At 45.4% G+C, this 16,924-nt stretch overlaps 1 protein-coding gene across 4 annotated transcripts in view; it reads right to left on the minus strand.

Annotated features, from left to right (window-relative positions):
• WDFY1 (WD repeat and FYVE domain containing 1) overlaps positions 1 to 13,474 on the minus strand; it is a 70,258-nt gene extending 56,784 nt beyond the window's left edge. For all 4 annotated transcript variants that reach the window (XM_054549904.2, XM_054549903.2, XM_024243206.3 and 1 more), the window contains exon 1: positions 13,159 to 13,474. In XM_054549904.2, the coding sequence (XP_054405879.1) occupies positions 13,159 to 13,295 (137 nt within the window). In that variant the 5' untranslated portion in view covers positions 13,296 to 13,474. The remainder of the gene's footprint in view (positions 1 to 13,158) is intronic.
• Between the last annotated feature and the right edge of the window lie 3,450 nt (positions 13,475 to 16,924).

Below are 16,924 nucleotides of genomic sequence, written 5' to 3' on the forward strand. Positions count from 1 at the left end.
TTTCGCCATGTTGGCCAGGCTGGTCTTGAACTCCTGGCCTCAAGTGGTCCACCTACCTCGGCCTCCCAAAGTGCTGTGCTGGGATTACAGGCGTGAGCCACTGCACCTGGCCTAATTTTTTTTTTTTTCCCCGTACCAGAAAGGGTACTGGAAATGTTTTTAAACCTGTAATTCCATAAGGATATACATTTGGGTTCAATACATATTTTCTCGTATGTATTACCAGTATGAGTACCTTTTTTTTTTTTTTTTTTTTTTTTTTGAGACAAAGTCTCGCCCTGTCGCCCAGGCAGGAGTGCAGTGGTGCAATCTCGGCTCACTGCAAGCTCCGCCTCCTGGGCTCATGCCATTCTCCTGCCTCAGCCTCCCAAGTAGCTGGGACTACAGGTGCCTGCCACCATGCCTGGCTAATTTTTTGTATTTCTAGTAGAGACAGGGTTTCACCGTGTTAGCCAGGATGGTCTTGATCTCCTGACCTCGTGATCTGCCCGCCTTGGCCTCCCAAAGTGCTGGGATTACAGGCATGAGCCACCGTGCCGGGTCGATTACCTTGAAATTGATGTCCACACTTTAATAAGCAGACTCAACTAGCACATAATTATTTCTATAAAATCACACCAAGTTCTACCTGGCCTGAAACAGCAACATCTCTAAAACTGAATATCTTTTTTAAACTTTCTCAAAAACACACCCTAATCACTCCAAAAACAGCTAAATTTAAGCAATTTAACCATCCATAAATTCTAAACTGATAAAAAGAGATCATTCAATTAATCATTTTAAAAGGGCATACTATATGTTACAAATTAAGTCCAAGGTCCTGATTTCTTTTAAACTCTGGGCAAACAGTAATTCTGAGAAAATCTGATTTTCTGGTCATTCTTAGGGATGCTGATACTATTTCAAATCTTGGTAAATCTGTGAACATTTCTGTCACCTATAGCAAAGGATATTTTTTCCTAGTCTGACAGTACTTCCAGGGGATACAGGAAAAAAAAAGTGTACTTCTGGCACGCTAGATGGTTTCTATAACATTAAGACGTTTGCCTGAAAGGGGGAATGAACAACATAGCTATCAGTGCCATCTGTTTTTATCGAATAAATAGCAATTTCCTTCCAACGAGTCTCTGGAATTCTGCCCTGTTCATTCTTGCTGCAAAAAGAAGTCTTTCTCCTATGGTAACAGGGAGAGAAAATGTTAGATTGTTATTGAATTTATTCTCTAAATTAAAAGGCAGAGAAACCAGCCTCATTTTGTAGAGGAGAATTAGATTGGCTAAGAAAAACAGAAATTTCCATCCCCTCCCACCATCTAGGAGAGGAATTACTGGACAGCTTCAAGGGTCTATGACCAAGAATTAGACTGCTGATGTCACCACAGGCAGATTTTATCCAGGGAAGAAGCCACTGGGTGGCCCCAGCATTTGCACCCCCTTTAAACAAATACCGCCCTTCCAGAAGCCAGATTGGCTGAAAACCTGCAGTTTTTTTTTTTTTACTCCAAACCATTCTTGCTGTAATCTTTTCACTGTTAGCATAAAAATAATTTTTTGTGATCCTTGTGCCATCAAGAAGCCTAGAAACTATTCTAATCACTGAAGAGCAGGAATAATCTAGACAGGCTGGAGTCCATGGAGGATCTAGGCAACACTTTTCTTACATTACAAAAAGTCTGGCCAGGCACAGTGGCTCAGACCTGTAATCCCAGTACTCTGGGAGGCCGAGGTGGGAGGATCACTTGAGCCTAGGGGCTTGACACCAGCCTGGCAACATAGCAAGACCCTGTCTCTACAAAAAATAAAAATAAATTAGCTGGGCATGGTGGCACACGTCTGTTATCCCAGCTACTTGGCAGACTGAGGCTGGAGGATCACTTGAGCCCACGAGTTCAAGACCAGCCTGGGCAACATAGTGAGACCCCCATCTCTACAAAAAAAAATCAAAAATTAGCAAGGAGTGGTACTGCATGTCTGTGGTCTCAAACTCAGGAGGCTGAGGTGGGAGGATCGTTTGAGCCCAGGAGGTGGAGGCTACAGTGAGCTCTGATTGTGCCACTGCACACCAGCCTGGGAGACAGAGTGAGACCCTGCCTCAAAAAAAAAAAAAAAAAAAAAAAAAAAAAAAAATCTCAAACCCTATCCATAGCCTAGAAGTCTTGAAACACAAATTAAAGGAATCACAAAGAAGCACAGTTTCTAATAAGGAATAGTAGCCTTTTTTTGAGAAAGAGAATCTCACTCTGTCACCCAGGCTGGAATACAGTGGCACAATCTCAGCTCACTGCAACCTCCACTTCCCAGGTTCAAGCAATTCTCCTGCCTCAACCTCCCGAGTAGCTGGGACTACAGGCGCACAACACCTCACCCAGCTAATTTTTGTATTTTTAGTAGAGATGGGGTGTCTCACCACATTGGCCAGGCTGGTCTCAAACTCCTGACCTTAAGTGATTGACCCACCTCGGCCCCGCAAAGTGCTGGGATTACAGGCGTAAGCCACCATGCTCAGGTAGTGGCCTGTTTTTAGATTATGTTCCATGCTTCTTTTTCCCTAACAGATTTGTTGACTGATTCAATCAAACTAACACTTGAGACATTACTATAAGCTTTACACTGTTTTTCATGTTAGAAAAATTTTATTTTATTTTTTTAATTTTTGAGACAGAGTCTCACTCTTCTCACCCAGGCTAGAGTGCAATGGTACGATCTCAGCCCACTGCAACCTCCACCTCTCGGGTTCAAGAGATTCTCCTGCCTCAACCTCCCCAGTAGCTGGGATTACAGGCATCTGCCACCATGCCTGGCTAATCTTTGTATTTTTAGTAGAGATGGGGTTTCGCCATGTTGGCCAGGCTGGTCTCGAACTCCTGACCTCAGGTGATCCACCTGCCTCGGCCTCCCAAAGTGCTGGGATTACAGGTATGAGCCATTGCGCCCAGCCAGAAAAAGTTTAAAGGTCACCATTTAATTAGTAAAGACAAATATGTAAATGAATAACAATAACAATATAATGTGGTAAGAGCTATGAGGACAGAAAAAGGGTAGATTAATGATAGGGAGTGGGAATGGTGGTATAGTACGTTGGGGGATTTGGCAAACATTGCACAAGAAGTCCTAGTGGATGAGAAGGAGTTAATCAAGCAAATGTAACTGAGAAGAGGGTTTCGGCGAGGGAGAACAGCACAGCAGGACGAAGCCTCTGTGGGACACTGCAGGTATCCCAGGAATTCCATACTAGGCTGTATTTTCTACAAACCATAACCTAGAAACCAAAAATGCCCCCCATCAATACTGGTTGCACTACAAGCACCCTCATCTCCCCATTGACCTTTGCAACTGGACTCTACTGATGCAGTGTCTAAATCAAGTATAAAGACGAGGAGAAAGAAAAAAAATCCAGATAGGCGACTTTTTACTTAAAATTTCTTTGACGGTGATCTGCTGTAGATTCACCTTGACCTTGAAGGAAGTGTTTTGAGCAAAGTAGTATGTGGTTGACAAAGAAAAATGAATAAAGAAATTATTTCACCATGAAGTATGACAAAAACACATCATGAAATCAGTATATATGTGCTCATAATGTCTTAACAACTCTCAGAAAGATTTGCTGAGCATACTTTGTAGACAGGGAAGATGAATACCTAAATTCTAGAAACAAATATCATTCATTATATTACAATCTGCTTCTTAGGAAAGAACTAGCAGATTATTAAAGCTAAACACAGCAGAGGAAATGTCTACTGTGCAGAAATGGTTAAGTCTGTATCATTCAACCAGTAGCTAGTTATGCAGTACCTGGTGGAGTACAGACTATGTGGGAAGATAAGATGAATAAACACAAAGCAACAGGAACTAATACCTGATTGTAATTAACTAGGCATCATCAGTAATATACTAGGAGTGTTGAAGGAAGCTCAGAAAGGACAGAGAATGATGGGCAGGGAAGAATTATTCAATGGAGGAGGTGGAACTTGAAGTGGATCTAGGAGACGAAGGAGGGTCTGAATACAGGAGACAGGGCAAGCGAGGTTCCTGGTGAGGGAGACAAAGGCACCCAGGTGGGAAATGTACCAGATGTGAGTGGGACAGAACACACACTGACTTCACTGGACACAAAAGAACCATAATAAATGAGAGATAAAAGGTGGAAATAAAGCTTAGCAGGGAGTAGTTATGGGGTTCCCAAAGTCTTTTTTTTTTTTTTTGGAACAGAGTCTTGCTTTACTGCCCAAGCTGGAGGGCAGCAGCACGATCTTGGCTCACTGCAACCTCTGCCTTTTGGGTTCAAGCAATTCTCGTGCCTCAGCCCAGCTTCTTGGGAGGATTATAGGCATGTGCCACTACACCTGGCTAATTTTTGTATTTTTAGTAGAGACAGAGTTTGACTATGTTGGCCAGGCTGGCCTCTAACTCCTGGCCTCAAGCAATCTGCCTGCCTCAGCCTCCCCATGTTCTGTGATTACAGGCATAAGCCACCGCGCCCGGCCCCCAAAGTCCTTTTACAGACATGATTAAATAAGGAGCTAATGAAAGGTCATGAGCAGGAAAAAGACACAATAAAAGCCTGGTTAGATAGGAGATTAGAGGGACAGATCCAAGTACAGCATGCTTGAACTCAGGGAAGCCAGTTAATAGGCTTTGAAAAATGAGGTTTAAAAGATGATGAGGGCAAACACTAGGGTAATTATGGGCAGGTGGGCAGAAAAGAGTTCCCATAGCAGGCCTGATGCTGCTGTCCTTAGAAAGGCTTGCTTGCGAGGTTGGCCCTTGGCAGGTGTCTGGGACCTCGTTTATTTGGAGGGGACCTCACCATTCCCTAACTCCTAAGAATGACTCACTGTGCTTCATGCCTGTATAAAATATGTGGTTTATGTTGACCACCTACCTTCCTTCTGAGAGTCTGGAATTTTGGAACATTAGCCAAGGGCACCTACATGACCAGCCTCTAACACTGAATAAAGTCTCTAAGGAGCTTCCCTGATAAACAATATTTCACACATGTTGTCTTAATTCAATCTGAATTAGCATGTCCTGTGACTCCACAGGAAGAGGACCCTTGGAAGCCTTGTGTCTGGTTTCCTCTGGATTTCACCCCATGTGCTGATTTTGTTTTGCGTCTTTTGGCTATGATAAATCACAGCCATGCGTATGACTATAATGTGTCAGTCTTTCTAGTGAATCAATGAACCCGATCTTGAGGATCTCAAATACAGCAGGTGAAAGATGTCTAAGTGAAACTAATCACTGACATGACCTGCAAGTAACCAAATATGGAAATAAAGAAAAGGCATGACTCAAAGGCAGTTCTAAGAATTTAGGATTGTAAATAACCCCCCAAATGGTATCGTCCTATTCAAACAGGAAAAATCTTTTTATTTTCACATATGCACGTGCACACACAAACATGCATACAGAGTAAGTAGAAACATATTACTCTTTCATAAGATTAAAGTAATAAAATGCAAAATAAATGGAAATGAAAATAATAATAGCTAACACTTGTGTAGTGCTTTCTCTGTGCCAGTCTTTGATAAGATTAAAGCAATTAAATGGAAAACAAATGGGAATGAAAACAATAACAGCTAACACTTGCATAATGTTTTCTCTGTGCTAGGCACTGTTCCAGGCGGTTTAATTCATCTAATCCTCACAAAACTCTGTAAAGCAGGTACAAAGTGGACTCACGTCCATTTTGCACACGAGAAAACTGCGACACAGTGAGGTTAAATCACTTGTCTAAGATCACAGGGCTGAGATTCAAACTGAGGCATTCTGGCTCCCAAGCCTCTGTTCTTAACTATGCTATAAAAAGAAAATGATGGTAACAATGAAGGATCACTCTAACAATACAGGAGTAAATGTGTGGCCGCCCAGGCTTCCTGCCTTCTCAAGTCTTACGTTTATTTTATAACACAAGTAAAGTCTACTTTTAGGCTCTGCATGACAATGAAAATACAGCAGTTAACATCCTGGTTTTCTGTATCAACTAATGAATTCCAGCTATGCCAGCCTTCCTCCCAGGCATAACACTTAAAAATCAAGTTATTTATTTAAGATTGTTTCTATGTGAACAATTGGTAAATATACAAATTTTTCCCCAAACCATCTTAATAAACTTAGATATATCTGAGTGGAAGCAAATATATTACATATTTGGTAGAATTTTTAAAAAAGGAAAATGCTAAAAAACATCTAAAAGTTGGTTTTCTGTAATCTTTGCTCTCTCCCAGCCTAAGTGCAACATCTTAGAACATTTTAAATCGCATGAGATTTATCTTTAACTTGGGACAAACAAAACTGAGTCTCCTGCAGAAACCAGTCTTGGCCTACGAGCCCCTAATGCAACAGTATAAGTATGTCCATCCACAAACTCTATTTCTCAAAAGTGAGGACAGTAGGCCTATAGCCTTAACTCACTTATAAGGCTTTTTATAAAGCTTTTACCTTTTAAAGACTGTATCATTCAATCAACTGACGGTCTACATTTTTGGTGCAGTCCACAGCAAAAAAGTCCAAAAAGCAAACTGTCTCACCATTTTAGTTCCGTTCTGAAAGCAGAGTCTTATTTTCTGTTTCCCCTACCAGGAAAGTCACCACTGTAGTTCAAATTCTTAAACTTAAATTTAAATTAAAGAGCTTAAGGTAATTATTACTTCAGCAAAATACTAATGACTTCATACAAGAAGTAGTACCATTTTCTATTAACCATTCACGAGACATTAATCCATAAAGGTTTCTAAGCAGAACCCTAAGCTGACCACCCAAACCACTAATGACCTGTGACTCCCAGGTGTAATGGCATTAAGCTTTGATATTCCACATTGGCTTAATACTCTTTGGAGGGCCGACCGTATCTAGCTTTGTAATATGCAGTTTGATTACAGTGAACTAGGTGGCTATCTGTGAATGACCCCAGGTAAATATATCGCAGAAGGTGACAAAAAAAGAGGATAAAACGTAAGCAGTTTTTTTTTTGTTTTGTTTTTTGTTTTTTTTTTTTTTTTGTTGAGACAGGGTTTTGGTCTGTCACCCAGGCTGGAGTGCAGTGGCACAATCTCAGCTCACCTCAACTTCTGCCTACCGGGCTCAAGTGATCCTCCCATCTCAGTCTCCCAAGTAGCTGGGATTACAGGTGCACACTACCATCCCTGGCTAATTTTTGTATTCAGTATTCTTTCTTGGTGGTTGTACCTAGGCAAGCACAGTGACAAATAACCCTCCTTTCTTGTAGAGTCGTGGTTCTAAGTGTGGTCCCTGGACTAGCAGCATCAGCATCAACGTCACCTGGAAACTTGGCAGAAATGCCAACTCTCAGGCCCCACCTGACTTTCCAAATCAGAAACTCTGGGGGTGGGGTCCAGCAACCCGAATTTCAACAAGACCCCCAGGTGATTCTGATGCTGACTCAAGTTAAAGAACCAGTGTTCTAGAGAGGCCAGATAAACAAGTACATGAAGCCTGGACTGGGGTTTCTCAGTATCAGCACTATGGATATTCGGGGCTCAACAATCCTTTGGTGTGGGGCATAACAGGATACTGAGATGCATCCCTACCTCTACCTAGATGCCAGCATTAGTTACATACAGTATTAGTCCGTTTTCACACTGCTGATAAAGACACACCAGAAACTGGGTAATTATAAACAAAATGAGATTCAATGGACTCACAGTTTCATATGGCTAGGGAGGGCTCACAATCATGGTGGAAAGCAGAAGGCACCTCTTACATGGTAGCAGACAAAAGAGAAATGGCAACCAAGCGAAAGGGGTTTTCCCCTGTAAAACCATCAGATCTCCTGAGACTTACTCACTGCCACGAGAACAGTATGGGGGAAACTGCCCTCATGATTCAATTATTTCCCACTGGGTCCCTCCCACAACACATGGAAATTATGGGAGCTACAATTCAAGATAAGATTTGGGTGGGGACACAGCCAAACCATATCACCTCCCCCACATCATGACAACCAAAAATGTCTCCAGATATTACCAAATGTCCCCTTGGGGGGCAAAACCACCCCTGGCACAGAACCACAGGCCTAGATTTTACCAAAGTGGACACTAACTTCAGGAAGACCTTCATACCTTTCACTTTTCTTCTCAAAATGCTCTCAGCTAGTTCTCACTGCTTTTAGCGTTTGTAAAATGAATTTACTTCAGCTGGACCCTACTTTAAATGTAAACAGCTACTGGCTCATGCCTATAATCCCAGCACTTTGGGAGGCTGAGGTGGGTGGGTCACGAGGTTAGGAGTTCAAGACCAGCCTGGCCAAGATGGTGAAACCCTGTCTCTACTAAAAATACAAGTTAGCTGGGTGTGGTGGCGGATGCCTGTAATCTTAGCTACTCGGGAGGCTGAAGCAGGAGAATTGCTTGAACCTGGGAGGCAGAGGTTGCAGTGAGTCAAGATCATGCCACTGTGATGCATGCAGTAAATAAAGATTACAAACAGTCTCATTTGTTCAGGCAAAATTTTAGCACCAAATGAGCTTTCAGGTCCAATTTACACACACACATACACACTTCTGACATTTAGAATGCACTAAATTTTGGAACTGCTGATAAGAGAAGGTGACTGTACTTGCCTTATAGGGAGGGAGTGTGAGGATTGGATCCAATAACACATAAGGTCCAATTCTGTACTCATAGAGAAAAGGGACTTTCAACAGGTTAGCTATTGTTATTTCTAAATTACAAATTCTGATCATATCATTTGCTTGTTTTGAACTCTTTGATGGTTCTATATTGCCTGCAAAATAAGGTCCAAATTCCTAAGAGTGGCACACAGGAAGACCTTTCCAAAACTGGATGCTGGTCAGGCATGGTGGCTCACACCTGTAATCCCAGCATTTTGAGGGGCTGAAGCAGCCTCCTTTTCCTGTGTCTTCCCAGCACTGGATGCTGAGTCCAGTGGTTCGGGCTGCAGTGAGCTACGATCACACCACTGCACTCAGCCTGGGCGACAGAGCAATACTCTATCTCTTAAAAAATATATATATATATATATATTATTTTTTTTTTTTGAGACACAGTTTTGTTCTTGGTGCCCAGGCTGGAGTGCAGTGGCATGATCTCAGCTCACTGCAACCTCTGCCTCCCGGGTTCAAGTGATTCTCCTGTCTCAGCCTCCCAAGTAGCTGGGACCACAGGTGTGTGCCACCATGCCCAGCTAATTTTTGTGGATTTTTTTGTTTTTGTTTTTTGAGACGGAGTTTCACTCTTGTTGCACAGGCTGGAGGGCAATGGCATGATCTCGGCTCACTTCAACCTCTGCTTCCTGGGTTCAAGTGATTCTCCTGCCTCAGCCTCCCAAGTAGCTGGGATTACAGGCATGTGCCACCACGCCCAGCTAATTTTGTATTTTTAGTACAGATGGGGTTTCTCCATGTTGGTCAGGCTAGTCTCAAACTCCTGACCTCAGGTGATCCACCCGCCTCGGCCTCCCAAAGTGCTGGGATTACAAGTGTGAGCCACTGTGCCCAGCCAATTTTTGTATTTATAGTAGAGATGGGGTTTCACCATGTTGGCCAGGCTGTTCTTGAACTCCTAACCTCAGGTGATCCGCCCTCCTTGGCCTCCCAAAGTGCTGGGATTATAGGCGTGAGCCACCGCACTTGGCCTCCAAAAACTTTTTTTTTTTTAATTTAAAAAACAAAACTGGACACTGGTCCTTCCAGCTCTCAGTCCTCTCTGTTGCTATTGTCACTGCCCACCTTTTGCTCTGGTCACCTAGAAATAGCTATGGTCCTTTCCTCCTTCCTCTGCCTGGGATGAGGGTGCATCCCTTCTTCCTTTCTAGATGCCACTCCTCTATCCATGAAGACCAGCTCAACGACCTTCTCTAGGAGGCTGTCCCCAAACCCTAGCCCCAGCCCAAAGAGCCTCCTCTTCCTGTGTCTTCTCAGCACTGGATGCTGAATACACAGGGGCCATCTCTTCACTAGACTGTTCAGCCCTTGGGAAAGAGCAACTTAGCTGTCAGCTGTCTCTCCCTGACAGGTCTAGCATGGGCCCCACACAGGTGCTGGGATTACAGGCGTGAGCCACCCTGCCTGGCCAAGGTAGTGTGGCTTTTGACCCCTATTGTATCCTCAGGGCCTGACACTCAATAAAAAAGCTTTTTCTAAATGAATGAGTAAATGAGTGAAGAGCATGACACATATTTATGACAATGTGAAAACAAACCACCATGGCCAACACCAAGAAAAAACCCACACCCATGTGCTTTCATTACATCTCATGATGTGTAGCACCTACTAAAAAGGTTGTTCTCCCTTCAAGGAAGTTGCAAGAGCCCGAACACAACATGAACCTCAAATGCCAATCCCCTCCTGGTCCAGTCGTCTACCTGGGCTCTGCAATAACAGTGGTGTGCTAATGAAAAAGTGAGCAGATGCAAGCTCCCCCAGAGCAGCTTAGTAATCACTTTCCAAAAACATTTATCAGCACTGCTCCTGACCAGCAATCTCAAATATTCAGCAACTTACCCAACACGCATGAGTCATGAATAAAATATTTGACTGAATAAAGGCTAACTTTTTTTTTTTTTTTGATACAGAGTCTGGCTCTGTCGCCCAGGCTGGGGTGCAGTGGCGCAATCTCGGCTCACTGCAAGCTCTGCCTCCCAGCTTCACGCCATTCTCCTGCCTCAGCTTCCCCAGTAGCTGGGACTACAGGCGCCCGCCACCACGCCCGGCTAATTTTTGTATTTTTAGTAGAGACCGGGTTTCACCGTGTTAGCCAGGATGGTCTCCATCTCCTGACCTCGTGATCCACCCACCTCGGCCTCCCAAAGTGCTGGGATTACAGGCATGAGCCACTGCACCTGGCCAAAGGCTAACTTTTAAAGAGTGTTGTCTACATCTACGTTCACATCATGCAAGAGTCATTATTCTGGCCGGACACCAGTAGCTCACACCTGTAATCCCAACACTTTCAGAGGCCAAGGCAGGTGGATCACGAGGTCAGGAGATCGAGACCATCCTGACCAACATGGTGAAACCCTGTCTCTACTAAAAATAGAAAAATTAGCTGGGCGTGGTGGCAGGCGCCTATAGTCCCAGCTACTCAGGAGGTTGAGGGAGAATCGCTTGAACCTGGAAGGCGGAGGTTGCAGTGAGCCAAGATCATGCCACTGCACTCCAGCCTGGGTGACAGAGCAAGCCTCCATCTTAAAAAAAAAAAAAAGTCATTATTCTGTCCTTGCCTTTTTCAGGTCCCCATCTTCTCCCCATGTCTCATGCACTCGCTCTCTCTCACTCCTTTCTGCTTTACACACCCACACCCAGGTCCTACCAATCACTCCCCTCCTTGTTGGAAGTCAGCTACAGGTGAACCAGCAGGGAGAGGCCACTGCCTGCTCACAATCAGCTCATTATCTAATTGAGGAAAAAGGCACAAGCTCACTCAAAAGCAAAATCCAAAGGACCAACAGGAGTTGGGGGCTTCAGGCTTTTTCTTCCCATTCAGGACAGGGTCAATGTCACTTCAAAAGGTATAATTACAAAAGGCTAGAGACTATGCCTTCAGCTTTAAGAGAATAGCAGTACCTTCCATCCTCCAGAAAGCTTTTGGACTTGTAGACTATCCCTATTTAAGACGGCTCATTGCATCAAGGAAACACGGTTTCATTCAATAAACATCAGTCATTTCCTTCAAATTCCCACTGGAAAGCTACTGACACTGTAAACCTTTAGGATTTGAAAGACGCTAAAGTTTAAAGTCGCATCATAAATACTGTTCCAATCCAATCATTCAGGCCCAGAGCTGGTGGGAGTCCTGGATTGCATTTCCGGCTTCACCAGTATCTCTGTAACTTAGTAGCAAGCTACACCTCCACCAGCCTCGGCTTCCTCTTAGGAGAAATGAGAAAACTGGACCCAATCAGTGTTTCCCAAAGCATGGTGCGCATCCAATGCAAGATGTCACAGTACAAGAGAGGACTCTGTGCACGCCAATTAACACGTTTTAGTTATTGGTTTACTCTGGTGAGTAATGTTAGTTTTCCTAATGACATAAATAAAATTTCCTTTTAAAATAAATGCATCCAAGTATTTTTAAAAATGAGTCACTTTCACAAAAACCTACTTAGTACATAAGAGTTCAGGTGATTCTAGCAGCCGTGGCAAAAATAACTGATCTAGAGGCCTGGCGTGGCGTGAAATCCCTGAGTACAGGAGAAGGAAGAGAGCGAAGGCGGCTGGAGTTCCTCGCAAAGAAGCAAACCCCAGGCAACAGGGTCCGCAGTGACCAGCCGCCGGTCCTCCAGGCTTCCAAAGGAGACGATTTGGAACTGACCCGGGAGGGGCAAGAAACACCTTCCGAGTACCAGGCTAAACCCCGCCAGGGAGAGAGACCGGGACGAAGGTCCCAGGCTAGTGCGACACCGCAGGTCGGGGTTCCCTAGTTGGAGGAGCGCGGTGGACAGGGGTCCCGGGCTGTAGGGGCGCAGGGGGCTGGGAGGGGCGCGTTGGTGCGCACTGGAACAGGGGTCCCGGGCTTGAGCAGCACGGTGAGACACAGTTCCCGCGCTGGAGGGGCGCGTTGAGACAGGGGTCCTGGGCTAGAAAGGTGCGTTGGGGCGCACTGGAACCGGGGTCCCGGGCTTGAGCGGCGCGGTGGGACAGAGTTCCCGGGCTGGAGGGGCGCAGTGGAACAGAGGATCCGGGCTAGAGGGGCGCGGTGGGACGGAGCTCCCGGGATAGAGGGGCGCAGTGGGACAAGGGTCCCGGACTGGAGTGGCGCGTTGGGGAGCATTGGAACAGGGGTCCTGGGTAGGAGGGGCGAGGTGGGCTGGGAGGGGCGCTGTACGGCTCACTGGAACAGGGGTCCTGGGCTGGAAAGACGCGTTGGAACAGGGGTCCCGGGCTTGGACGGCGCGGTGAGACGGAGTTCCCAGGCTGGAAGGGCGCAGTGGGACAGGGGATCCGGGCTGGAGGGGCGCGGCGAGACCGGGGTCTCAGGCTGGAAAGGTGCAAGTAGAGGCTGGAGGACCGGCGGGAGGGAACCAGGAACCCGGCGGAGCAAAGGGGCGCAGAGTGGGGGTGGGGCCGTGCTGCCGGGGGGAGCCCCCTCACGCAGGAAGGACTGGGGCCACGGACCCCACCGCCCCCACACCCCGTCGCCGCGGAGTTCGGGCCGCCCCGGCTGCGCCCGGGTCCTACCTGTCCTCGCTGGCCGTGATCACGCCGTCCTCCTTGGGGATGAGCAGCGCGGCCGTGACGGCGTCCTGGTGCCCCTCGATCTTGCTCAGCAGCACCGGGCGGCTGCTCTGCGGCCTGGAGTGGATTTCGGCCGCCATGTTCGCGCGGCGACGGCGGCGGCCTCCTCGGCAGGCCGCCCATCAGCTGACGGCTGGGCGGGCGGGGACGCGCCGGTTTCCCTTCAGCTGCTGGGGCCTCGTGGGCTCCGCGCCGCCGTAAGCCCCCGAGTGCTGCCGCCGCACCGTATTGCCTGGGGATGCCGCGCAAGCTAAAAGTCTGTGGCTGGGAGAGGATGCCACAGGGCTCCTGCGGAGAAATGGGGAAAGTAAGCAAGGTTTAAAAGTAAAGCCATTCACCCAGGAACAAATTGAGCACCTGGAGGGGACAAGGAATTGTCCCCCAAACCAGAGATTTCAGAAATTACAATACTACATTTCATCCATTCGAAGAAGCCATTGTTTGAAAGACACACACTTTCAGACATGTTAAAATGTGAAAAAATATAGTGCATCTTAGAATCTTTGAACTACAATACATAGCACTCATTGAGTGGTGACCATATACCAGGCATTAACTCAGTGTCTTTGCATCTCATTTAATACTGATAATCTTAAGAGATGAAGAAATAGATGCTCTTGTATTCCCATTTTAGAGATGAGAAAACAGCCAGAGAAGTTTGATCACTACCTTAAGGTTGCATAGCTATGAGACGGAGAAAAGCAGCCCTTGATCTCCAGGAGCTGCCTGGTACTATCAGCCGAGCTTTGGTGTTGCTAGGAGGTGTTTGCTTCCTGTGGAACATAAACATCAGATGAGGCCACTCCATAATCACATCTAAACACGGCCAAAATATGAGCGATGTACAAGCCACAGAAATTACCAAACATCCTCCTATCCTGGCTAATATGAGTGACTCTTATTTCTTTATTAATTATGTTAACCGCTATCTAGTCTTCCTCCATTTAGATAAGATTTACTAAGATATGCAACCTTAGAATTATACCCATTTCCTGACAACATCCAGTCCAGAGGAAAGCCTCTCTTCCTTAAGCTCTCCCAGGTCACCTAACACAAACACAAATCCTATAATAAAACTGTCCTAACATCCCTTTACCCAGACACCTCACCATTCCCAGTGGTGTGTCTTCTCCCTCCAACAAGCAATCAACCCCATTTGTTCCTGGTGGTTTTTGGCTAGAGGTCATTGACAACCAGTAAGTTCAAGAGCCAAAATTTGGACTCAAGAAGTCAATGACTCCAAACTTCTGCTCCACTATATTATTCTGACACCTGAATTGCAGAATTGCATTAGAACCGTACTATCCACATGACTATAGGGCACTTGAAATGTGGCTTGTCCAAACTGAGATGTAGTACAAGTGCAAAATACTACTAGATTTTAGAGACTTAGCACAAAAAAAAAAAAGATGTAATACAGTTCATCAATAATTGTTACAATGATTACATGTTGAAATGATACTATTTTGGATATATTGAGTTAGATACTATTAAAATTAATATGACCTTTCTTATTTTTTTAAGGTAGCTAATAAAAACTAAATTATGGATGTGAATCACATGGTACTTCTATGTACAGTGATGTACTAGAACTTTCTTTTGTTTTTGTTTTGTTTTCTTTTGTTTGTTTTTTGAGATGAACTCACTCTGTCACCCAGGCTGGAGTGCAGTGGTGCGATCTCGGCTCACGGCAACCTCTGCCTCCCAGGTTAAAGGGATTCTCCTGTCTCAGCCTCTTGAGTAGCTGGGATTACAAGCACCTACCACCATGCCTGGCTAATTTTGTATTTTTACTAGAGACGGGGTTTCACCATGTTGGTCAGGCTGGTCTCAAACTTCTGACCTCAAATCATCTGCCCACCTCAGCCTCCCAAAGTGCTGGGATTACGGGCATGAGCCACCATTGTGTTAATACTTTCTCATGATGAAGTTATTAACAAACATTCACGAATTTATTTATTCATATATTCAACAGACATATATCGCACACTTACTATATGCTGTATGCTGATGAGATTAATAAGACATGCTTCTTGTGAGGCTGTACATTGTAATGACTAGACAGGCTACTGAACAACTTTGTTTAATCAACCAACATTTCCCAAGTGCCTGCTGTGAGCCAGGTGCCATTCTAAATGCGGCAGTGCTCAAGAGAGACAAAAATCCCTCTGCTGTTAGACTTACATCCCAGTGAAGGAAACAGATAGTAAACAAAATAAATTATATATTAGAAGATGTTCAATGCTATTAAATGCTATGGAGAAAATAAAGCAGGGAAGGGTGATACGGACTCTAGGGGATGTTGCGATTTTAAATAGGATGGTGTGGTAGATTCAGGAATACACTGCACAGATCTGCTTTCAGGGAAGAAGAGTGGTCAGCAGAGAGCCTCTAGCCTTCAGCTCCTTCAGGGACTGCCCCAGCTGCTGAGAACCATTGGGTCTCAGTTGTTCCCTTCACAGGGAAGCCCACATTCAGTAACTGAACAAGATAGGGGATAAAAGCCTGACCGTCAAGACAGACTGATGAGCAACACTTGCTCTAGAACTCTCTCCTAGATTGGACAAGGCTTTGTAAGGCGTGTACTGCAGCTGACTTCTCCTGCCTAATCCTGTTGCCTCCCCCTCCCTTCACAGGCATTGATTCCTAATAAACACCTTCTGAGCCAACCTCTATCACCGTATCTGCTGCTGGAGAATGCAACCTGAGACAGGTGGCCAGTAAAAGCCTCATTGTAAAGTTACATTTTGAGCCAAGAAGGAGAGAAGGGGGTAAGCCATGTGGAAATGTGGGCCAAGTATTGTTCTGGAAAAGAAAAGAGCACGTGTTAAGGCCTTGAGGTGAGCACACGCCAGGGGTTTTGTAGAGACAGCCAGGCACCCCATGAGGCTGGAGCAGGGTGAGTGACGGAGTGCTCAGAGAAAGACTCTACAGACAGGTCACCAGACAGACCATGTTGAGCCCAGAGACCATTGATAAGGGCTTTGGTTTTTACTTTAAATGAGATAGGAAGCCATTGGAGAGTTTCAAACAGAAGGCTGGTTTAATCTGCCTTCAAGTTTTTAAATTTGTATTCATTTATTTTTCGAGACGAAGTCTCACTCTGTCGCCCAGGCTGGAGTGCAGTGGTGCGATCCTGGCTCACCTCGTGGGTTCATCCTCCACCTCGTGGGTTCAAGTGATTCTTGTGCCTCAGCCTCTCAAGTAGCTGGGACTACAGGCACACGCCACCACACCCAGCTAATTTTTGTACTTTTAGTAGAGACAGGGTTTCACCATGTTGGCCAAGCTGGTTTTGAACCCCCAACCCCAGGTGATCCACCCACTTTGGCCTCCCAAAGTGCTAGGATCATAGGCATGAGCCACTGCGCCCGGGCTAATCTGTCTTCAATTTTAAAAGGCAAGAATAGAAGCAAGGTGCCAGTCAGGAAGTTAATTGAGAAATTAACAGGGTAATTGAGAAAGGATGTGGCTTTCTAAGGGTGCTGGTGGTGAGAGGACATCAGATTCTAGACTTATCTAGAAGGTGGTACCAGTGAGATTTGTTGAATATGGAATATGAAATAGTTAAGAATGATACCAAGATTTGTGGGCTGAGCAACTGGAAAAGTGGAGCTGCCATTTACAGATCTGTGGAAAATGTAGGAGGAGCAGGTTTGGAAAGGAAGAAGGAGAATTCAGTTTTGGACACAGGAAGCTTGAGACGAGT

The sequence above is a fragment of the Pongo abelii genome, chromosome 11 (assembly GCF_028885655.2).
Source record: "Pongo abelii isolate AG06213 chromosome 11, NHGRI_mPonAbe1-v2.0_pri, whole genome shotgun sequence".
Taxonomy (NCBI): domain Eukaryota; kingdom Metazoa; phylum Chordata; class Mammalia; order Primates; family Hominidae; genus Pongo; species Pongo abelii.